The following is a 24266-nucleotide window of genomic DNA, read 5'->3' as shown; positions in this document are numbered from 1 at the left end:
CCTTTTCCCAAGCTTCAAGGTTTTGAATTCTTTTCTCCTTTTAGTTTCTGCCCCCCTAAGGTTGGTCCAGTTGTTTGTGTAAGCTTCATAAAGGGTGAGATTTAGGCTGAGTTTTTGTTTTCTTGTTTTTCCTCTGATGGGCATGGCTGAGTGCGGTGGTAATCCTGTCTGCTGATGATTTGGTTTGTATTTTTATTTTGTTTTTGTTTAGATGAGGCATCCTGCACAGGGTGCTACTGGTGTTTGGGTGATGCCAAGTCTTGTATTCAAGTGATTTCCTTTGTGTGAGTTTTCACTATTTGATACTCCCTAGGTTTAGTTCTGGAGAAGGAAATGGCAACCCACTCCAGTGTTCTTGCCTGGAGAATCCCAGGGACAGCGGAGCCTGGTGGGCTGCCGTCTATGAGGTCGCACAGAGTCGGACACGACTGAAGCGACTTAGCAGCAGCAGCAGCAGCAGCAGCAGCAGGGTTAGTTCTCTGGTAGTCTAGGGTCTTGGCGTCAGTGCTCCTGCTCCAAAGACTCAGGGATTGATCTTTTATGACTGTCGCTAATGGGTGGTGCCGAGGGACTGGAACTTGAGGTGATCTGGTGGAGGATCTCTCAAAGCACACTGCAAGCTCAAGTCAGAAGTCACTCAGATGAGCTCAAGCCAATTCTTTGACTCCTCTGTGCCTCAGTTTCCTCACTGCCTCTGCCGATCCCAGTGACTCAAGGAATACACTTCTGCTTTGTCTAACCACTTAGATTTGGCAGAATAATAGGTACCATAGCATAGGTCTAACATACTCTGATGTATACAGAAGTTGAAACAATCTTCTCAGAGCAAGAATAGGTATATAGGCTTGGTCCTGGCAGTAGAAGCTGCAGTGCCTTGTTAACTGGCTTCTGCCCTTCAGCATGGCTCCCCAGAGATCAGTTAGACCCACAGATGAGAAAGCCTTTGCAGAATTCCAAGAATCCAGTTGAGTAGTTCCATCAAACACATATAGGAACCTTCATCTGTGACTGGCGGCAGGGGTTCCAGAAGTTTGTGCATCCCCCAAGCTGGTGCAGCCCCACCTCCTTCTTAGCACAATTTCAAGAAAACAATTAGATATTGTTCACTACAGGCACTGCGGTTATAACAGAGCTCTAGGACATATTCATTTTTGGTAACGGAAACTTTGTACCCTTTGACCAACACCTCCCTGTTTCCCACTTCTTCAAACCCTGGTGATCACCAGTCTATACTCTGCTTCTGTGAATTTGTTACAGACCCCAAATGCTATTCTAGATAGGCTCTCATCTTTTTTTCTTTTTTTGCCTTATTGCCTTGACTAGAATCAATACTGATGGAAACAGTATTGAATAGAAATGGTAAGAAGTAGTAAGACCCTTGTCTTTTCTTGATCTCAGAAGTTAAGCAGTGTTTCACCATTGTCTGTAGATGTTATCTGCAGATGTTTTATAAATGCCTTTTTCCAGATTGAGGGTTTTCTTCTATTCATCATTTGCTGAGAGGTTTTTTTTTTTTTTAAATCACAAATAGCTGTTAGATTTTGTCAAATGCTTTTCTTGCTTTTATTGAAATGATTATATGGTTTTTTGTCTTTAAATTTATTAATATGATACACAGATTGATTTTTTGAATGTTAACTTTTTATTCCTGGGATAAACCTCACCATGTAATGTATCATCCTTTTTATTAATACATGTTGTTGGATCTGATTTGCTAAAAATTTTTTAGAATTTTGCATCTATGTTCATGAAAGTTTGACCTATAATTTTCTTTTCTTGTCTTTGCCTGCTTTTGTTATCAGGGTAATGCTAGCTTTGTAGAATGAGTTGGAAAGAATTCCTTTCACATTTTCTGGAAGAGCTTGTTAGAACTGGGATTATTTCTTCTTTAAATGTTCGGAATGTCCCCAGCCCTGCATAACCACCACTGGGTTCAATCCTTTTGAGAGATACTTTCCCTTCCCTGGGTGGTTTCCTCACACACATTTACTGACCAACACTCAGCTGCAAGCTAGTAGGGGACCCTCTGCAGATATTTGGGTCTCTCTATGCATATTTTTCTTTTTTTTCTGTGCTGGGTCTTCACTGTAGTGCTCAGGCTCTTTAGCTGTGGTGCGCTTAGCTGCCCCCGAGGCATGAGGGATAATAGTTCCCTGATGAGGGGTTGAACCAGAGTCCCCTGCATTGGCAGGCTGATTCTTTAGAGCTGGACCACAGGGTAAGTCCCCCTCGGTGTACATCTCTGCCCCCTAGGACTCTGTCCTGTGAACTCCCTGCCCTAATGCCAGCAGGTAGAGGCCTAGGATGGAGAAAATGCCAGTGGAGTCAGTAGGCTTGTCTTAGCCAATGACTGTGAAAACAGAAAGGATTGCCGAAGGGGAATCTGACTGCAGTCTGCTAAAAGTCCCTCTCTGACATTTAGAGCAATCATTTCCTCGACACACATGCTGGGCTGTGGGCCCTGTGAATGCTCGTGATTTCTGGGATTCCAGGAGCTCCTTTGATGCCACAGGTTATGTGTTTCTTAGCCGATAACTGATGTTGATGGGGAGTACACCTTGGTAGGTATAGACGGAAACTTCAGAGTGAAGAAAGGGACTGGCCAGGTCCTAAGTAACTTGGTGAGTCTTGACCTCTGCTTGGTTCCAGACATCTAGACCAGTGTTCCCAGTTTTGCACAGCACCCCCCAACCCCCGCTTTGGGTTCTGACTGGAAACAGCAGTGGTCAGGGGAGGAGCTGGACTTGGACCACAAGGAGGCTCCTGCCAAGGAACACACAGCCTGTTTCCCACCCGCAGGTGCCTTCTTCATTCCCTACCTCATCTTCCTCTTTACCTGCGGCATTCCTGTCTTCCTCCTGGAGACGGCGCTGGGCCAATACACCAGTCAGGGGGGCATCACGGCCTGGAGGAAGATCTGCCCCATCTTCGAGGGTGAGTCGCTCGTGCCTGACTCCAGAGTCTCCGCACCAGGCTATAAACGGCATTGGAATAACTGGGGGGTTTAGCAGCAGTGCTGATGGAGATAAGCCCCTGGGTCTCTATGTTAAACCTTCCACTTGCGACTCAGTGGGCATGAGTTTGAGCAAGCTCAGGGAGAGAGTGAAGGACAGGGAAGCCTTGCGTACTGCTGTTCATGGGGTCACAAAGAGTCGGACACAACTGAGTAACTGAACAATTCCACTTGTGGGCCCAAGAGAGAACTAGTCACTCAGCCCAGCAGAGGATGGAGGAGAAGATGGGGTTGAGGGCGGCACAAAGGCCTTAGCTAATAAGTAGAGTGCAAAGCTGTTTTAGCTGTACCTGTGTGTATTTTGCAATGCATACAAATAATTTCGTGCTTTTAAAAAGATATTTAATCAATGCAAAGCATTTAAAAAGAGATTTTTTTTTGTTTTTTAATTTGTTTTTAGTTTGGGGATTTCTTTTTTTTCGGCCATGCCAGGCAGCTTGTGGCATTTTAGTGTCCCAACCAGGGATTGAGCCTAGGCCCTCGGCAGTGAGAGTACACAGTCCTAACCACTGGACAGTCAGGGAAGCCTCTAAAAAGAATTTTAATGGAAAAAAAATCCATTAATAATTCTACTATCTTTGGACTTTCTTGGTGGTCCAGTGATTAAGAAGACTCCACACTTCCACTGCTGGGGGCCTGGGTTCGATCCCTGGTTGGGGAGCTCAGATCCCACAAGCCTCAAGGCACCACCAAAATAAATAAATAATTCTACTATCTTGACACAGCAGTTACTTAGGGTGTTTTATTTTATTATTCCTCTCTCTTTAGGGTTTTCTTTAAATTTCTATTTTAAAATAATTATGTGTTCACCGAAAGTTGCAAAAGTAGCCCAGGAGTGTCACGTGTACCCATCACCCAGTTTTCCTTCATGGTAAAAATTTTATATAGCTATGGAACAATGTCAAAACCTGGGAATAGACATTGGTACCACCCACAGACTTTGTTCAGGTTTCACCCATTTCTATGCACTCGCTCGTGTGAGGGTGTCTATGTGTAACTGTGTGTAACTGTATCACTTGTGTGGATTTGTGCGACCACCACCACTGTTCCATGACTACAAAGATCTCCACCCCACTGCCCCTTTATAGGCGCATTTACCCCCTCCCTGCCCTCATCCCTGTCCTCTGACAACCACCCATCTGTTCTCTATCTGTGATTCTGTCATTGGGGAACACTATATAAATGCAGTCATGCAGTGTGTGACTTTTGAGATCCACCGTTTCACTCAGCATCGTGCACTGGAGATACACCCAGATTGCTCTGGTATCAACGAGTGTGTGTGTGTGTGTGTGTGTGTGTGCGCTAAGTCACTTCAGTTGTTTCCGACTCTGTGACCCCATGGACTAGCCCGCCAGGCTCCTCTGTTCGTGGGATTCTCGAGGCAAGAATACTGGAGTGGGTGGCCATGCCCTCCTCCAGGGGCTCTTCCCGACCCAGGGATCAAACCCAAGTCTCTTACATCTCCTGCATTGGCAGGTGGGTTCTTTACCACTAGCGCCACCTGGGAAGCTCTTTGTATCAGTGGTTCATTCCTTTTTATTACTGAGCTGTGTTCCATGGCATGGATGAACATACTATGATTTATTTAACCATTCACCCATTGAAGAACATTGTTTGCAGTTTGGAGAGATTTATTTCACCATTTCTTTCTCTATATTAAAATTTGTGTATCTATTAGTTTGAAATATACAGTTTTTTCTTCGTTTTTATTTTTTTGTTTTTATTTTTAAGAATTTTTCCTACTTATTTGTGTTTCTGTTTTAGTTAGTGTTATTTTTCCATTTTCTACACAGCAATCATTGGATTGCATAAACTTTCATCAGATGCATATATCAAAATTTACTTAACAGTTCTCTGTTCTGGGCGTTTTGCTTATTTTTGATCACTTATAAAATTGTTATACTCTGCTATCATATATCTTGGTAGAGATAGCCCCCTTCTTTTTGAAATTATTTCTTTGGGATAAATTCCCAAGTTCAGAATCATAGGATCAAATGGACAACCACGTCGATGTCTTTTGATCTGGCTTATGAAAGTGTTATACTGATGTACAGTCACTGAACTTGAGTAAGGACTTTCTCCCATATCTTTAACAGCTGAGTTATAACCCTAGTTCCCAAACTTGTCGGCACATTGGAAACACCTCAGGACCTTCAAAACATCCTGAGGCCTGTACCTCACTCCCAGAGGGTGTGATTAAATTGGTCTGGCATCTAGACTGGGCTTTGGAATTTTAAAAATATCGTCAGGTAATTCTCCTAACATGTGGACAAGTTTGGAAATCACTGAGTGACAGCTTCTGTAGAAATGTTCACTTGTGTTATGGATGCAGAATGTTACCTCCTCATTGTTTCAATTTGCACACCCAGGATGAGGGGGCATGAGAGCATTTTGAGGACGTTCATTCACTATGTGCACTTGCTCCTCTGTGAACTGTCTCTTAGCACGTGTTTTTATGTTTCAGAAATAGATCAGATGAATTCCAGGGAACATTAGCTATTGGAATCTCAGAGTAAGCCTTACACGTGTGTAAAATAGCTTGGAATTAGAATTAGTGAAGTTTCAGTACCAGGACTGATGCCAGTTCACAGGAAGCAGGGCAGGGCAGCAGGGGTGGGGAGGAGAGCGGGAGGCCCGGGCCCCGAACCCCACATCTTAGGATACTCCCCGTGGAGCACAGACCCTCTCCCGAGCAGGGGTGGGTGGGGAATGAGACACCTGCCTGGCGCCCCAGTCCGGTCTGCCCCCTTCCCCCGCCACCAGGCATCGGCTACGCCTCCCAGATGATCGTCACCCTCCTCAACATCTACTACATCATCGTCCTGGCCTGGGCCCTCTTCTACCTCTTCAGCAGCTTTACTGTCGACCTGCCCTGGGGGAGCTGCCGCCACGACTGGAACACGGGTGAGGTCACCCCCTCCTGCTTGGCCGCAGTGACCGGGGAAAGGGATCGGCCCTGTACCCTGGGACCCAGGCCCCCACCCCTCACTTGGGATGCTCTAGAAGTCTCCCAAGGACATCACAGAGGTCTTACACCAAAGATAAGAGCGAGAATCCACCAGCATCACAGGGAAAATGTCACAGACCTTTTTTCCAAAAAGCAATTTTACTTACTTATTTTTTGCTTGTGCTGGGTCTTTGCTGCTGCACGTGCTTTTCTCTCTTTGTGGGAAGCGGGGGCTACGCTCTGGTTCTGGTGCCTGGGTTTCTCATTGCGGCGGCTTCTCTTGTTGGGGAGCACGGACTCTAGGCACACGCTTCAGTGGCTGCAGCTCGTGGGGACAGTAGTTTCGACTCCCGGTCTCTGGAGCACAGGCTCTGTAGTCACGACACACAGGCTTAGTTTTCCTTCCGCACGCAGGATCGTCCCGGCTCAGGGATCAAACCCACGATCCGCTGAGCCACCAGAAAAGCCCTACAGACTTTGTAAAAAATTCATGGGTTCCATCAAACACATTATCAATGCAGGTATCATGAAGACAGAACTGACTTCATTTTGTGCAGTTTAGCCCTTTATGTGATCTGAGACATGGTTAGTTTGATATATGGATATATTGCATATAATACATATGTTATATGTACAATACATATATACTGCATACAATACATACATACAATATATGTATATATTATTATATATGTATATATAACATATATGTATATATTATTTTATTATTATTATTATTTTATTTGTTTGTTTTTCATGTCTTCTTTCTGATGCTATTTTCAACTTCCAGTTCATACAGTATCTGTATCATTTACAATAGCAAGTAATCGTCTCTTGTGGTTCCATCTTAAGACAGGAGCCCATAAGGCCACAGAACTACTGAGTCTAACGAATAGAAAGTAAACATGAAATTAAAGGTAAAATTGGAAGTTACCGAGGGGAGTGCTGTCCAGAAGAGCCGTCTGGGGTGATGAGTGTCCTTGGTACTCTCTGACTCGGCAGCCACTAAGTGCCCCCTCGCCTCCAAACTGTGTGCTGTCTCTCCAGGCCTTCCTTCCTTTGTTCCTCTCTGCCACCACCTCCGTGACACTGCTTTTCAGGTGAAAAGTCCAGTCCTGGATGTCCCTCCCTGAGGGTCACTGATCCACTAGGTTCTGCTCAATGTGTCTGCTAGAGCCTGTCCCGGCCCCAGCCCCTGGCGTTCACCCGGCTTTTTCTCTGTTTGTTGGTCTGGTTTGTGCTTAGTGAAGTGAAACTGAAAGTCGCTCAGTCGTGTCCGACTCTTTGAGATCCCATGGACTATACAGTCCATGGAAATCTCAAGGCCAGAATACTGGAGTGGGTAGCCTTTCCCTTCTCCAGGGGAATCTCCCCAACCCAGGGATCGAAGCCAGGTCTCCCGCATTGAAGGCAGGTTTGTGCATAGCGCTCTGTACTGTATCCTGAGCTCTCAAAACATATTTGTGGAGTGAATCAGGTTTTTAAAAATCTGTTCTCTTCTGATATTTTCTTTATTGTGTTTTTTCTTCTCCTCTCTTTGTTTCCCCCTCCCTCTCCCTCCCTCTCCCTCTTCCCTCCCTCCTCCCTCCTCCCTCCCTCCCCCCACCCCCATATCCATCCCACCCCCTTTTATTTAATTTTTGGCTGCTAGGTCTTCCTTGCTGCTCATGGGCTCTCTAGTTGTGGCCCACAGGCTTAGTTGCTCCTAGGCATGTGGGATCTTAGTTCCCTGTGCGGTGCCTCATGGCTCAGTCGTGTCCAACTCGTTGTGATCCCACAGACTGTAGCCCGTCAAACTCCTCTTTCCATGGGGATTCTCTAGGCAAGAATACCGGAGTAGGTTGCCATGCCCTCCTTCAGGGGAATCTTCCCAACCCAGGGTTGGAATCCAGTTCTCCTGCATTGCAGGCAGATTCTTTACCAGCTGAGACACCAGGGATACTAAGAATACCGGAGTGGGTAGCCTATCCCTCCTCCAGGGAGTCTTCCTGACCCAGGAATCAAACTGGGCTCTCCTGCATTGCAGGTGGATTCTTTAGCAACTGAGCTACCAGGGAAGCCTGACCAGGGATCAGTTCCCCACCCAGGGATCAAACCCGAGTCCCCTGCACTGGAAGGTGGATTCTTAACCACTGGACACCCAGGGCAGTCCCCAGCTCCCAGATCCTCTGCAGGTGGAACTTAACACATCTTGCTGAGCAGGACCCCAGCCCTCACTTCCTCACAGATGGGTGATCACAAGTCATCTCTGGGAAGATTCACTTTCTCGTGCGTGCAGTGGGGAAAACGCTCTCTATCTTAGTATTTCCCAGGATTGCTGTCCTGATAAAACGCAAAGAAGGGTGTGAACACTTTGCGAAGAGTCTGAAGGCATAGAGGGGTAATTGAGAGCCACTATTTATGGAGCGCCCTGGAACCTCATCTTCATTTAATCCCCTTATCGGCCCTGCTCAGACTCTTCTCATGTGTATTTAGAGCCAACAGGACTGAGGCTTAGAGAGCCTCTCAGTGAATAACCTGGGGTGGGTGGAGGGGGAGTGGGGGTGGGTGGGGAGAGGGATTCAAGCCAGAGCCTCCTGACCTGTATCCCTGCTCTTAGCCATGACTGCACCATTTCCCCAGATGGTGTCCTGATTGTTCCTCAAAGGTCGTGAGTCCATCCAGGATGGCGGCTCAGAAATATTTGTCTATTTGAAGCAGTGTGCAAAGCATCTTTGCTGATGCCGCCTGGTCTTGCTTTAATTAGAACATGCAGCCGCGACCCGCCCCCCATCCCACCCCCTACACCCTCTGCCATGGAGACGTGGGAAAGGGTGCCATGGGTTTGATGAGGTTATGATGTCTTTCGTGTCTCATTGTGAGACTGTTTTGTTTAGATAACTTCAGCCCAGACACCTTCCTTCCCAATCTCCTAAAGCTGCCCCCACTCTCTGGTCACACTGGCCAGTGATCTTTCTCTTGCTCCCCCGACCCCTGGCTGCCCACAGAGCGCTGCGTGGAATTCCAGAGGACCAATGGCTCTCTGAATGCGACCGCTGAGAATGCCACCTCTCCCGTCATCGAGTTCTGGGAGTAAGTGAGGCCGTTTCTCCCTTCATCCAGTGTGGACAGTGTGTCCAGGGCATGGGGCTGGGTTCATACGGTGGTGACTCCGCAGACGGCAAGGGACGAATTTCTGCTTCCTCCTTTGCTGGCCCCGCCATCCAAGTGGTTTTTCCCTTGTGCCTGTATCTGTGGTTAATGCAGGACTGTCCTCGGGCTGGGCCTGCCTCCCCTCCCCTGGGGCCGGCTGCATGAGTGTCCACCCTCCTCCCCAGCTGCTTGTCAGTTACCTTTACTGCTCCTCCCCCGCCAAATACTGACATTCACCTAAGAAGTGATTCCTAACATCAAAGCCGTCATCACAGTCCGGCTGAGAGAATATGTTTGCATCCCCTTCTCTGGGTTCAGTTGCACTCGGCCTGGCAGAATAAACTTACCTGGGGACAGTTTGTCTTTGCCCTCCTGTCTGTCTATCCCCATCTCTGGGCAAAGGAGAGCCTCACGGATCAGAGTGAAGAAGCCAGTGAGCCTTCTTCAGATCAGAGCGAGAGGCCCGGCTCCACTGCCCAGGGAGCTGAGGCCGGCAATTCACCCCTCTCTCCCCAGGAGGCGGGTCCTGAAGATCTCGGAGGGCATCCAGCACCTGGGGGCCCTGCGCTGGGAGCTGGCCCTGTGCCTCCTGCTCGCCTGGGTCGTCTGCTACTTCTGCATCTGGAAGGGCGTCAAGTCCACGGGCAAGGTCTGTGTCAGACAGCCCCGGGCCCCTCCCCTCCTGGGGACCTCAGCCACCCACGGATTCAAGTTGTTCCTAGTCGGGGATGGGAGGGAATGACCCCACAAAGATTGCTTGGTGCTCGCTTGCTTGATTTTGTGCCTCTCCTGGGCTCAGTCACATGTTCTTCTATTTGGGGAAGTGAAATGGAAGAAAGATAGGGAGGGAGGGGGAGACAGAGGGGGAGGGGGAGACAGATGGGGAGGGGGAGACAGAGAGAGGGAGGGGGAGACAGATGGGGAGGGGGAGACAGAGGGGGGAGGGGAGACAGAGAGAGGGAGGGGAGATAGAGAGAGGGAGGGGGAGGGGGAGACAGAGTGGGGAGGGGAGACCGAGACGGGGAGCAGGAGACAGGGGGAGGGGGAGACCGAGACGGGGCGGGAGGCAGGATCTCGCAACACACCGTGGGCACATGGCACTCTGAACACAGTGCACACACCCTGTTTCATACATCAGTGCTCTGGGACTGTTCATCTGGACACAGTTCTCAGCCCCCCGAGGCCGAGGGAGACGCTTTGCCCTGGAGCGTGTCACACAGGGCAGCTCGAGTTCTCCTGGACTCGGCCCCGGAGGCCTCTGACCAGGCTGCTCTCCTAATCGGGCCGCGCAGTCATGCTAAGCTCGTAAGCTCAGCGAGGACAGGGGTCACGTGTGACAGAGCTGTCGTCCCCGACGACCCTGGCCACAGTTCTAAGCCCCCTGTCAGAGGCATGCCTAAGTTCATTCAGTCACTCCACAAGTATTTGCGGGAGTTGTGTCGGGGCAGCCGGAGGGAGGGAGGCGGGAGGTTGTGGCTGGAGGCAGAGGGCAGACAGGACTGAACAGCTGCCGGCTGAGGGGTGAGCAGGAGGAGGGAGCTGGCGGGCTCCGTGACCTCTCCTGTGGGGTCGCAGCTCCTCCAGCCCCTCCCGCCCCCCTCACGGCTTCCGTGTCTTTCCATCGCCTTGGCCCAGGTGGTGTACTTCACGGCCACCTTCCCTTACCTCATGCTGGTGGTCCTGTTGATTCGAGGGGTGACGCTGCCCGGGGCAGCCCAAGGAATTCAGTTCTACCTGTACCCAAACCTCACGCGTCTCTGGGACCCCCAGGTAAGAAACCACCGGCAATGAGGGCTGCCTCTGTGTTCTGTATGGGCATCCCTGCTCCATCTCCGGCGTCCGTGGTGGGGGATATTTCCACATCTGCTGGCAGCTGTTTGTGCTCCCCTGCTAGTTTGACAGCTGCCAGGGAGCCCAGGGGGTGTCCCTCGGGGGCTGAAGGTCCTAAAAGCCCTTCTCCAAGCTCTCCCCTGCCCCACCTCCCACCTCCGCTTGACACCTCCTTTCACACTGGGCAGCCTCTCTCCCCTGACCCTCCATCAGCCTTCTGCTTCCCCCTCTCTGCCCACATGGCCCACCCCGGCCATGTCCCCAGCCCCGCCTGGAGCCAGCTGGCCGGTGTTGAGTTTCCTGCCTGCTGTCCAGAGGGCTGCACCCGGCCTCCCTATCCCTCCCGGCCCTTCCTTCAGGTCCACCCTCCAGGAGCCGGTGCTTGCTGACCGAGGGTTTGGACAGCAACGCCTGTTGAAGCCGGCTTCTCGCCTCCTGTTTGCCTGCCGTTTTGGGTCTCCCAGGTGGCGCTAGTGGTAAACAACCGGCCTGTCAATGCAGGAGACTAGGGTTACATCCCCGGGCCGGGAAGATAGATCCCCTGAAGGAGGGCACGGCAACCCGCTCCAGCATTCTTGCCTGGAGAGTCCCATGGACAGAGGAGCCTGGCGGGCTACAGTCCATGGGGTCACAAAGAGTCAGACAGGACTGAGTGACTTAGGATGCATATGTATGCAAAGCCAGGAGGTGTGGAGGTGGAAGAGGCCATGGGTGAGGGAAGCCCAGAGCCCTACACACCCGGCTACCCCCTGCCCCCATCCCCATGGCAGAGGTCACCTCCCGGGAGCCTCCTTGGCTTGGTGGGGAGGGACCATGTCCCTGAAAGTGTTGCCCAGCTCAGGGCAGACCAGCAACTGGACAGCTTTTCAAACATTTTAATAGTAAAGGCAGCGGCATTGCCTTGCTGAGGGGCAAGGGGTGCAGGAGAGGAGGAAACGGCCCCTCCCCCAGCTCCCTTTGAGGCGGGGATGTCCCCACGGAGGCAGTGGCTCCCCTTGCTCCTTGTGCAGAGGTTGGGGTGACTGTTCTCCAGCCTGCCATCCCCCCCCCCATCGACTACAAGCTCTTCCATCCTGGGTCCTGGGGTTGCTGTGGCCCCCAGAAGCAGCCAGACCACTTGAGCCCAGACGTTGCCCCAGCCTCAGCCTGGGGTTCCTTCCCGACCTGTGGTGGGATGTGAATGTGCCCTCCTGACCCCGTTTCTGAGACAGATAGAGAGACGCAGCTGCCTCATCTCCACCTGGGCCCGAGGGTGCAGTCGGGCCATGGAGCCAAACTGTAGAACAGCAGCTGCCGAAGCTAGAAAACCCCAGACGTCATCTGTGCAAACTCCTTCCAGCACAGATGAGCAGACGGGGCCCAGGCTCACACGGAAGTAACAGCAGGCCGAGACACACAGGGGACCCTGTGGTGGGACCAGGCAGCAAGCTGGAGGCAGTGGAGCAGCAGAGCAGGCAAGGCCTGGGGGGAGAGGAGCCGGGTGTGGGTCTGGCGTGGATCCTTCATGCAGGAGGAGTTGCTGTGGTTCTGGAGCACAGCGTAGACCAGTGGCTGAACCACAAGGTATCTTTGCTTGGGGGTCAGGCAGGAAGAAGGAGGGGTAAAAGACAGGGAGATGGGCAGGTGGAATGAAAGAAGAAAGGGACACAGGGTCCAGAATCACTGGAACTGACCTGTGGCTTCTGTAATTGATACCCTTTTCGTGCTGACCAGCTGTGCATAGCCGACAACTGCTGAGCGCCTGCCACAGCCCTGGCATCGTTAAGAGGTTCATGTGTACTATTTCAGCTCATCCTCACCGCCAGCCAGTGAAGTATCCCCACCTTTGTTAGTTGTTGTTATTGTTATTCAGTTGCTCAGTCGTGTCTGACTCTTTGCGACCCCATGGACTGCAGCATGCCAGGCTCCCCTGTCCTTCAACATCTCCCGGAGTTTGCTCAAACTCATGTCTATTGAGTCAGTGATGCCATTCAGCCATCTCATCCTCTGTCGTCCCCTTCTCCTCCTGCCCTCAATCTTTCCCAGCATCAGGGTCTTTTCCAATGAGTCGGTTCTTCACATCAGGTGGTCAAAGTATTGGAGTTTCAGCTTCAGCATCAGTCCTTCCAAATGAGTATTCAGGACTGATTTCCTTTAGGATTGAGTGGTTCTATCTCCTTGCTGTCCAAGGGACTCTTGAGAGTCTTCTCCAGCACCACATATAACAGCTGCCGGCAAATATGAAGAAGGAGAATCAGAGAGCATGAAGCTCTGAGAGTTAAAAGGCCGTAATTCTGTGTCTGGCTACTGCAGGGATGATGAGTTCTTTCAGTCTCCTCTCCAGGACCCTGTCCTTCCAACCCTGGGCAGCTGCAGGCTGTGCAGGGAGCCGACGCCCTCAGAATCCTCCAAGACCATGGGAGGGAGATGTTTCCAGAGCCAGGCTTGGTCCTGAGCTTGCGAGCAGCCATGTTAGCTGCTGGTCCTGGCCTCTTGCGGGGCGGGATGTCCCGACCAGAGTCCCAATCAAATCCAGTTGGCGTTCCCCAGGAATTGTGACAGTTCCAACCTGCATTTGGCTGGCACTCGAGAAACGTGCAAAATTCCTGCAGCACAAAGATCAGAGCGCCTCTGTCCGTCAAGCTCTCAGTCTGGGAGCGGAAGCCAGGCAGAGACACGACTGGGTTTATCTGCCTGCCAGCCCGCTGTGCGGTGGGTGGGCTGCCGCCTCTCCCGGGCTCCCCAGCACCGACTCTGTCCCACTGGGGAGCGGCCACGGGGGCTCCGCTGGTGCGTGTGCTGGCTTCAGGCTCCGTTTCTTTCACTCACCCACCCTGTCCATTGCACTTTGGTAGATCGGTAAGGACAGGGGTTGGGGACAAGGTGTCCAGAGAACCCTTGTTGGACATCTTAAATCTCTGTGTTAAGCTATTCTCAGGAGGGTTTATTTCAGGGGGAGGTTGGAGCCATTTATTAGAATGAGGCTTTTTATTTTGATGTCGCACATTGAGACCTAGGGAACCTCATTGTCACTGGAAGGCGAGTTGCTTCTTTAAAATGACAGCAACAACAAACAGCCCGCTGTGCTGTGCTGCTCTTAGCCACTCAGTCGTGTCCGACTCTTTGTGACCCGCCAGGCTCCTCTGTCCATGGGGATTCTCCAGGCAAGAGTACCGGAGTGGGTTGCCATGACCTGCTCCAGGGGAATCTTCTGAACCCAGGGATCGAACCCAGGTCTCTTGCATTGCAGGTGGATTCTTTACCATCTGAGCCACCAGGAAAGCCCAAGAATACTGGAGTGGGTAGCCCATCCCTTCTCCAGGGAACTTCCCGACCCAGGAATAGAACAGGGTCTCCTGCATGGCAAGCGAATTCTTTACCAGCTGAGCTACCAAGGAAGCCCTGAGGTGGCATAGGGAACTAGTATTTTTTTATGTAGTAGGCATTTGACATGCACTATTTTATTTTTATTTGTTATCTTACACATTTTTTCTGTTAATATACCCCTTTTTATTTCACTTGTTATTACCATTTTCATGATGAGGCAAGTGAGGTTCAGAGAGGTGAAGTGATCTGCCTAAGATCACACAGCTATTAATGAACAGAGTTAGGAAATGAACCCAACTTGACCCCAAAGCCCAGGTTTTTTCTGTTATATAATTGCCTTCCTGAAAACAGTAAATATAATAGTTCTTGGGGTTGGACTCCAGGTTGAAAAACATCTTTCCTGGATCTTCTAGAAATTTCTCTCTTCCCCTGTCCCCCACTCCAAGACCTCTTTTTAACCCACATTTGGCCAAGTTTTTTTCACACCTGTTTTGTCGGGCAGTCTTCTGCTCCAGCCAAGCACATGGAGTTTTGTTCTGGAAACAAGGGCTCCTGCACCAGGTAGGTGGCAGCTGGGCTGTGGTGGGAACAGAATGGCTTGCTCTGCTGTCCTCCGGCCCTTCCCCACTCTGCCCCCAGCCTGCGGCTCCCCGACCCCAGCCAGCCAGCCCAGAGCAGCTGCAAGCCAACTCACTAGCCAGGGGCTTGGGTCACAATTGTGGTGTTGACCCCTGCACTCTGAATCCTCAGCCCTCTTGCTTCCTTTTCCTCTGTGCTCATCAACCTCTCCTCCCAGCTTGATCTGAGTGTGTTCCCTGAGGGCGAGGTGAACAGCAAACAGCCGAGTCACAGTTTTCCTTTATTTCTTCTTCCCAAGCCCCAGTTCGAAATACTTCCTAACAGTGGGATTTGCCCATGGGCAACCATGGGAATGTCTCCAAGGAAACAGAGAGTTGCCCCTGTGGACCGTGGGCCCCGCCAGGTATGGGAGTGGACCTCCAGGGCCCGAGGCTGGGGCAGGTCCTGGATAACCTGCCTGGAGAGACCTCCCTGATTCTTTCTTTATATTTATTTATTTTATTTTGGCTTCATCAGGTCTTAGTTCCTGGAGGAGGAAATGGCAACCCACTCCAGTATTCTTGTCTGGCAAATCCCACGGACAGAGGAGCCTGGTGGGCTACAGTCCATGGGGTCACAAAGAGTTGGACACGACTGAGCGATGAGGCACACACAGCAGGTCTTATTGGAGCACGTGGGGTTTCTACTGCATCACGCGGGCTCCTTCTTTGCAGCACACGGACTCCAGTTGTGGCCCACAGGCTTAGTTGCTCCACAGCATGTGAGATTTTATTTCCCCAACAAGAAACTGAACCCGTATCCCCCCACATTGCCAGGTACCACTGGGACACCAGGGAAGTCTCCCCTTATCCTTTCCTTTGGAGCTCAGAGACTCTTGCCTCACCGACCTGCCCTTGAGGCTACAATAATGAATGGAGCAGACGAGTGACCTTCAGACCAGAGACCACTGGGTTTTCCTGGGAGAATGCTCCTCACAGTCTCTGGGGCAGTTTTAGAAGAAGAAAGGGTTTGAGATGCCCCAAAGGAGGCACCGGGCTTCCTGAGGCGTGTCCTCCACCTGGGGCATCCACAGAGTTTTGTCACACCCCGCTATGCCGCACTCGGCTCCTCTCCTTTCCTTGTCCAGCTTCTGAAATAAATTCCAAGGTCCTCCTCCCCTCTCCCCATCAGCATTTCCCCTGAGGTTTAAGAAAGTTTCCCTCGGGTGGTCAACCTTGCCCGCTAGCTCCTTTCTGGCCCTGCCCCCTTGGGGGTCTTCCTCTGTGCTTCTTGCCAAGGACCCCCACCTCGGGTGGCAGTCCCTGCCTCCCAAATGCCCTGGGAGTCCTGGTGGGCAGGAGGCACAGACAGTCAGGGACAGCCCCCCTCTCTTCACCCTCTTTCCCGTCTGCCTCCATTCCCGCAGAAGTGGAAAGAGAGCAGGAGGTGAGAGCACCGGGGTGGACTCCAGTTCTCAAGGTCTGGAGGGGCAGGATCCCCACTTCTGGCTGTTTGCTGGGGTTCCCCAGGAGGCTCTGAAACCACACAGAATTCTTGGTTCTGCTCTAGGCCTAGTTCAGGGTCTCAGCTGGGATGCTGGTTGAAGAATTCATGTTCAGAGGCAGTCAGCTGGCATAGGGTCCCTCGGACCCGCCAGAGCACCAAGGAAAGTGGGGGGCATTTGGGGAGAGTGAGCGGTGAGAGCAGGAACAAGGGAGGTTGAGGGTGGTCGCAGTGATTAGGGAGGCGGGAGGGGTGGGCAGGGGCTGAGGAGCTGTGGACAAGAGCAGCTGAGGCTTTGGTGCCCGTGGGCATAGGGAGCCTGATTTTAGTGGAAGGACAGCAGGGACCTCTTTGGGGGCTGCTGTGGAGGGTGAGACCTGAAGTGGGGACCCCACCACCAGCCTGGCGATGTCCATGGCCCAAGCTTGGTGCTCACGTCCCCTGAAGGCAGGAGGTGCCTGGGGAGGGGCTGTGGCCCCAGGACCCTCACCTCCTGTGGATCTGCAGCCTTGCCGAGCCCCGTTCGCCTTGATCTTCTTTCTCTTTGGGATGTTATTCTAGCTGTGAAATCTAAATCACAGCGCACACAGGCCAGACCGGCAGCTGAGATAATAAGAGGGACAGCCGTGCCCTGCGTTCACCAAGTGCCGTCTGCCCCCAGGAGTACACAGCCCCTTAGAGACGAGGTCTCTTCATTCACTGGATGTTTTGTGAGCAGAGGATCCCTCCTCTGTTTTCCGAGGGTTTTGAGGCACGTGAGGCACACGCTCTGACATTGAGGACCCACATCCCCAGACTGTCCCTGGGTTCCTTTCAAACTGGGCACATCACCCGAGGTCTGGGGTGGGAGAAAGTGGGGGCTGAGCCCCAGGCTTTGTGTCCATTACAGCAGCACGGGGCCTGGCCTCACTTTTTCTTTTGTTTGTTTGTTTTTTGTTTTGTATCTGACTGCCCTGGGTCTTAGTTTCAACATGAAGATTCTTTTTTCTTGTGGTATGCGGGATCTAGTTCCCTGAGCAGAAATTGGACCTAGGCCCCCGCCCTGCATTGCGAGCAGGGAGTCTTAACCATTAGACACCAGGGAAGTCCCCAGGCCTCACTTGGTTCTACAGCACCTGCCCGCTGGCCTCCATCGTGGGTCCTTTAGTCCTGATGCCCGTGCCATCCTGAGGGCAGGGCTCGGCATCCCCAGTCTGGCTCAGCCATGCGTCTGTGGGCACCTCGAAGGGGCAGCTTTCTTGCCTTTTCTCTGTGTAGGTGTGGATGGATGCGGGTACCCAGATCTTCTTCTCCTTCGCCATCTGCCTAGGGTGCCTGACAGCTTTGGGCAGCTACAACAAGTACCACAACAACTGCTACAGGTGAGTGGGCACGGGGCCTGAGCGCCTGACCGTCCAGGTGTGTCAGGGTGTAGGGGAGATCCCTGCACCCCACCTGCCTTAACCCCACTCTCCCATCAATCCCCCAGAGCTGCCAGGTGATGAGAGGAGCCGGGGGCAGCACAGGCAAGCGATTGCTTCCCGGGGAAACAGAATAATAGAGGTTGGCTGGGAAACCCAGCCCCAGGCTCATGTAGAGGGCAGTGGGCACAGGTGTGCAAGCAGACCTGCCCAGGAGTGACATCACACAGAGCAGCCTGGTCCTGCCTGCTCTGTCCCCTCCCCATGGTGGTTCCCACGGGCCCATCTGGGTCATGTCAGAGAATTTAAGCCGGTTTTAGTATTACCTAAATAAAATCACATCATGCATTTCAAAATCGAAACTTAGGTGAGTAAGGAACATCTGTAGCCTCGGTGCCCCTCTGCCCTCCGTTAACGTGTGGGCTGGGCTGAGTCACGAGGGTGGTGTCTCAGGAGGCACGGTGACGGCATGGTGGGAGAGGGCGGCCGTGTGTCCATGGGTGAGGTTCAGACCCTGTTACTCCCTTGGGGCCTCACTCTTCCAGGATGACCGTGGGTCAGTCCAAGTCTGAGCCCATGGAGTCGGGGCTCAGGATCAGCCCCTAGGGTGTCCTCTGCCCCTGCTGGGCAGGCGGTGTCCCTTGAGGCCCCTGGTCCTGGCCAGAGGCTCCTGGCCAGAGGCTCCTGGCCAGAGGCTGGGAGCCCCACTGATCGTCTGTTCCCCGCCCTGCCCTTGCCCGCAGGGACAGCATCGCGCTCTGCTTCCTCAACAGCGGCACCAGCTTCGTGGCCGGGTTTGCCATCTTCTCCATCCTGGGCTTCATGTCCCAAGAGCAGGGGGTGCCCATCTCTGAGGTGGCTGAGTCAGGTGGGTGGTGTTTTGGGGAGTGGGGGGCCCAAGACAGGGAACTCTGTGAGCTTTGTCTGAACCTTTGCCAGCCCACTGGGATTCACAAGCGTTTCTACTGTCCCCTACACTCTGGGTGGCCTTTCAGTGGCTGCGTCCTGGGAAGACATGGGGTGGACTTAAGCAGCAATTCCAGCTTCAAAGGGCGAACAGGTGTGCAGAGAACACTTTCCTTCCCACACTGGCCTCCAGTGGCCCACCCTGGAGGCAACCAGTGCTATCAGGTTCATGTTTTTCCTTCCAGGAATGGTTTAAGCTTTTATCAGTAAAAGGATACACATACGTCTATACATACACATTCACACACACATACATATTAGTGTTTCTGCTCGTTACATCTTGTAACGACCAGTTGCTAAGGTGCGGCATACACTGTCCTGCATCCTGGCCTGTCTTGTTCCCTTTAAAGTGTGTCTCAGAGGTAAGTTAATTACCGGCACATGGCTTTCCTCCTTTAAGTGCCTGACCTGCCTCCCCCATGCAGCACTGCTGTTGCTTTTAAATAAAATCACAGATGGTCCCCTGTCTGGGTAAGTGGCCAGCGTTTGCCTTGTACACCCTCTAGGCCCGTGGACCACCTGCTGGCACCTGTAACAAGACGATTTTGATCATGGGGTTCACAAGCTCCCCCGTCACACAAGGTGCCGGGCACCAGATAACTGACATCATGGGCTCTTATTAAGAGCGATCGCGTTTCTCTGTTACAAAGCGCTGCCCCGTGCCAGGCGAGGTGCTGAGCGTTTGCAGTGACTCGTGATGGAGAGTGGTGGGGCGGGCCCCGGCAGCACGGGAAGCAGGCTAGGAGCTGACCATCAGCCCAGCTCACAGTCTTGCCCTTCCTTTTAGACGAGATCGGGCGCGTTCAGAGTGGTATGGCCATAGACATGCCCTTCCTTTCAAAGACAGCTCCCTATGGAAGACCGGGTGCTGGCATGTGACCCTGTTCTTGCCATCTGAGCCGGCCGGGGGCAACATGAAGTGTTTGAGAGGATGGTGGGGGGGGTTGGTATCATGACACCCAATTTCAGCTTGCTTGCTGTCAGGCAAGAGAAAAGGCCCCCACTGCAGAGGTGGCCAGCAGTGCTCCAGACCCAGTCTAGTCGTGAAGGTATTTTCTTTGGAAACTTACAGAAACCACTCCAGCAATTGTCTTACGGTCGCACAAAGGCTCCACATCCTTCACCTCGCCCGCTCCCCCTTTAACACTGAGACAACCAGCTCCACAAACATCTGTGAGCTCTTTTTAAGTATGAAACCTCTGGTTTGGGGTAATAGATCTGAAGAGTGAGTGCTGGGGATTTGGGGGTAGAAATTATAGAAATGTGGGTGAAACAGACCCCTTCCTATTTTCTAAAACCCTTTAAAATACACACAGCTTTTACGTTCTCCTCCTGCCCCGAGAAAACAGCAGGTGGGACCTTGAAGAGCAGGGGTCAGGTCAGGGTCTGGGTGTCTTCTCCTGGGCCAGGACGGTGGTGGGGGTGGCTTACTTCAGAGCTTCCGCTGTCCTGTGTCCCACACCGGGACGCCCAGAGGTGACACCGGCGTGTCCCTCTCTCCCTCCAGGCCCCGGCCTGGCCTTCATCGCCTACCCCCGGGCAGTGGTGATGTTGCCCTTCTCACCCCTCTGGGCCTGCTGCTTCTTCTTCATGGTCGTCCTCCTGGGACTGGACAGCCAGGTATCAAGAGAGATGGCCACTCAGAGCCTGAGAGACAGTGGTGTGCGGGGGCTGGGGGCGGGGAGCAGCGGGCTTTTTCCCCAACATTGAACCTGATGCTCTGAAGGCCCTTAAAACAGCTGGGGGCTGGGCGCGTGTCAGGCAGCGATGCCTTTCCAGGGACCAGGGGGAGCTTTGGAGGGTGGATCCAACCCCAACCATGCAGGGGCCGCTCTGAACTGTCAGGAGGCAGGCAGGGCTGCCCCGGGGAGCGATGAGCCAGAGCTGGTTGATGGAGCTTCTCGTGGGGGGTGCTTGCCCTCCAACTCCTCGCCTTCTCGTCCAGTTCGTGTGCGTGGAAAGCCTGGTGACGGCGCTGGTGGACATGTACCCCCGTGTGTTCCGCAAGAAGAATCGCAGGGAGGTCCTCATTCTGGGGGTGTCTGTCACCTCCTTCCTCGTCGGACTGGTCATGCTCACAGAGGTGAGGGTGTGGGGGCTTGCAGGTGGGTCCTGGGGAGGCGGAGAAGCCAAGGGGGGGTCACTGTCCTGGCAGAGGAAGCAGGTGCGGGGAGGGGGGCTGGAGTGTGGGCAGGAAGGACAGGGGGAGAGGGAGTGGGCTGCTGTGATACCAGGTCCCTGCCGTCCAGGCTTCAGGGCCTGAGGTCTGGTCCTTTCCTAGCCCGGGAAGCACTGCACATCTTAGCTCTGGTCATGGCTGAGGGATGCTTTGGCTCCCCAGATGCTGAGAAGTATGGAAAGCCTAGATGGGAAAATCAAAAGTGTCCAGTGCAGTTGGACTGGAAAAAACTGCATCCAGCAAGACCCCATGAGTTCCCAGGCAGCTGACCCAAGTTCCAGGGACAGACTTCAAAGGCAGAAAGGGAGCCCTGGGGTGGGTGACATTCTGGGTGATGTCTCAGGGGAGAAGGCAGGAGATGGAGCTCATAGCTTGATGGTACCCAGGATGGCCCCTTATCCTGACCTTCTGCCAAAAATGCACACTGTCGTGAACTCTGCGTCACCCCCTGCTTGTTCTCAGGGCTGAGCTAACAATGGCTGTTTCAGCTCTCTTTCCAAAAACAATAAGAAGCCCCTATCCTCATCACGTGTCTGCCTAGAGCTTCACAGCTTACCAACCAGGCTCTCTTTTCATCTCTGTCTACTGTGATCCTCCCCACCTCCACTCCATGCCCCGAGGGTGCCTGTCTCCTCAGGTAAGGTTCTGTCTCTCCCCCTCCCCGGGCAGGGCGGCATGTACGTGTTCCAGCTCTTTGACTACTATGCGGCCAGCGGCATGTGCCTGCTGTTCGTGGCCATCTTCGAGTCCTTCTGCGTGGCATGGGCCTATGGTGAGTGATTACCCCCGGTACTGACCCTGGCACTTGCCTCTGCCCAGGGCTCTCAGACAAAGGAGATACCACTGCTTACAACGACCTTTCCCTGGCCCAACCTCAAAAAAAAAAATCTCAAGAATCCAACATGGCCCCCAAGAGGTGGTCTTGTGCACCCTCCAAATGATGACTGCCCCCAGCCCACCCTAGGGGCCCATATCACGTCTTATTCAGAGCTTTTCAGCCTTTAACAACCTTGATCATCAGAAAGCCCATGCCTTGGCCCAAGCCGAGTTCTGCCCACTGCTGTTTATGTCTGTGAATCCCAGGCAAGAGTCAGCTCCCAGGGGCGATCAGAGAAGACAACCACCACATCTTTTTTTGACCGGTCCTTGACTTTCCTGGTGGCAGGAAAGGTCCCTGTCCTGATGCTTCAGATGCTAGACTGTCCTTTCTCCCCCTCCCTCCTCTCCTTCATGGCAGGAGCTGGGCGCTTCTATGACAACATCGAGGACATGATTGGGTACAGGCCATGGCCTCTCATCAAATACTGTTGGCTCTTCCTCACGCCGGCCGTGTGCACAGTAAGACAAGCTCCAGAGGAGAAGCCAGATGAAGGGAGAGAGACTGTGGTCCAGGAGGGTAGACGAGCCCTTACCCTAGAGGGACTTCTCCGTGGGGACTGAAAATCATTTAGAGGTTTCATTCATCCTCCTGTTGGGTTCTGCAAAATGCTACCCAGATAGCTTCTTCCTTTCCATTTCATAGAAGGATAAACTGCGGGCCAGGGCAGCCAGCCCGATCTTCTCCACAATGTGAGTCTAAAGTGGCAGATGCCTTGGGCTGTTGAGATGATACTCACTGATAAAGTCCAGTGATGACAATAGCAGTTCTAGAACACTTAACTTCCTGCTGGGCACAGAGTACATCACACATTTAATCAGTCTTCACAAGAACCCCACGAAGTTAAGAATTACCGCTGTATTCACTTCTCAGGTGAAACTGAAGCCCTGGAGGTTAAGCAGTTCACTGGAGCTGGATGGTGGTCGAGAGTTGGGGCTCAAGCCCAGGCAGCCTGGCTTGGAGTCTGGGCCTGAGCTCCCAAGCACTGCTGTTTTGACTTTCCCTGGGTCAGCAGCGCCCCTGAACGCCCACTATGCTGATGACAGGCCAGGGGATGGAGGCTCCACCCCTGCGCTCCAGGTGCTCACAGCCGGGCACCAAGTCCCAACTGAGGGCCAACCATGTGTAGAGATGCCCAGGGGCACGGGAACCCTGCAGAAACAGAGTAGGCACCTTGGAAATACCTCCCTGGGGGTGTGGATTTTGAGCTGTCTGTGGATGGAGGCTGGAGGTAGACTGGCCCAGCTGGGTCGGAGGACCCATGCTCCCCCAGCCCCATCTCTCCTCCTCTCACCCTCAGGCCACCTTCCTCTTCTCCCTGATCAAGTACACCCCGCTGACCTACAACAAGAAGTACAAGTACCCGTGGTGGGGCGATGCCCTGGGCTGGCTCCTGGCTCTCTCCTCCATGGTTTGCATTCCTGCCTGGAGCTGCTACAAGCTCAGCACCCTCAAGGGCTCTTTCAGAGAGGTAGGGAGAAGGAGGGGCAGAAAGAGTCAGAGGATGAGCTGGTGGCTCGTCCTTGCTGACAGGTGGCAGCCTGCCTAGGTAGAGGGTGGTTCACAGGAGAGCCAGGGGTCCTGGCGTGGGGGTCGGGAAGGGACAGACAGAGTGCTCAACAGTCTCAGAAAGAGACAGGAGGCTACCGAGACGCTGCTGTGGTTACCGGGAGGGCATCTGTGTAGGAGGAGGCATGCACACAGCGGCGAAGAGGGGTGCTGCCCACCCCCTCCTGCTCACGACAGCTCCCACTCTGCTCGCAGAGAGTTCGCCAGCTCCTCTGCCCAGCCGAGGACCTTCCCCAGGGGCACCGAGCAGGACCCTCTGCCCGGGCCACACCCAGGACATCACTTCTCATCCTGACTGAGCTGGAGCCTCACCGCTAGGGGCCAGGCCCTGGGTGGTCCAGTGAGCCTGGCTGCGGGCACGATTACAGAAGGAACACAAAGAAGCAGCCCCTCTGTGCTTCTCCGGGCTCCCCGACCCGGCTCGGGAAGGGGTGGGGGGTGGGGGGCAGGCAGAGACTAGACAAGATAATAGGGGACATTTTAGAACCCAATTCTGAGCTGGGTGCCAACTTCCCTGCTCCAGGGGTGGCTGGACAGATGAGAAGGGCCAGGATCAAGGGCAACCCCTTTGAGAGGGACCTGGGGAGTCTGGGGGATGCTGGGGGGAGGGGCGAGAGCTCTGTTTGGCTTCCCTTCATTCCATTAAATCCACGTTCTTTCCACCAGCTGCTAGCGGGTCTGCCTGGTTTCTGCCCCCTGCCTTTTCTGCCCTGCCCACCTCCTCACCCACCCCACCCACTGTCTCTCCTTCCAACATTGAGTGGGGTCTCTCCTTGTGGACCAGGAGCAGAGGGGCTGCTGTGGGAGATGGGGATGGGGTCCAGGCACGGTCCTGTGTCCCCAAGCCCTTGGCCAGAGGGGTTGTCTCCCCTCTGTCCACACCCCCATCCGTCCCCTCTCCCCATCTGTCCCCTCTTTCAGGTCCCTTCCCCCCTCCTTCACTCTGGAATGAGAAAGGAGATGGAAGGGAGAAGGAGTTCTCATTA

At 53.3% G+C, this 24266-nt stretch overlaps 1 protein-coding gene across 2 annotated transcripts in view; it reads left to right on the top strand.

Moving 5' to 3' along the window:
- SLC6A13 (solute carrier family 6 member 13) overlaps positions 1-23692 on the top strand; it is a 36490-nt gene extending 12798 nt beyond the window's left edge. Inside the window, exons 2-14 of one of the 2 annotated variants that reach the window (XM_065923573.1) lie at positions 2800-2934; positions 5777-5917; positions 8948-9032; positions 9609-9741; positions 10728-10862; positions 17547-17650; positions 18433-18557; positions 20163-20275; positions 20601-20738; positions 21504-21606; positions 22072-22172; positions 23012-23182; positions 23476-23692. In XM_065923573.1, coding sequence (XP_065779645.1) covers positions 2800-2934; positions 5777-5917; positions 8948-9032; positions 9609-9741; positions 10728-10862; positions 17547-17650; positions 18433-18557; positions 20163-20275; positions 20601-20738; positions 21504-21606; positions 22072-22172; positions 23012-23182; positions 23476-23598 — 1607 coding nt within the window. In that variant the 3' untranslated portion in view covers positions 23599-23692. The remainder of the gene's footprint in view (positions 1-2799; positions 2935-5776; positions 5918-8947; positions 9033-9608; positions 9742-10727; positions 10863-17546; positions 17651-18432; positions 18558-20162; positions 20276-20600; positions 20739-21503; positions 21607-22071; positions 22173-23011; positions 23183-23475) is intronic. The other variant, XM_065923583.1, reaches the window with a different exon arrangement.
- The last annotated feature ends 574 nt before the right edge of the window (positions 23693-24266 follow it).

Source organism: Muntiacus reevesi, chromosome 1, assembly GCF_963930625.1.
Source record: "Muntiacus reevesi chromosome 1, mMunRee1.1, whole genome shotgun sequence".
NCBI lineage: Eukaryota > Metazoa > Chordata > Mammalia > Artiodactyla > Cervidae > Muntiacus > Muntiacus reevesi.
The sequence above is the reverse complement of the archived record's forward strand: the minus strand, read 5'-3'. Positions and strand labels throughout refer to the sequence as shown.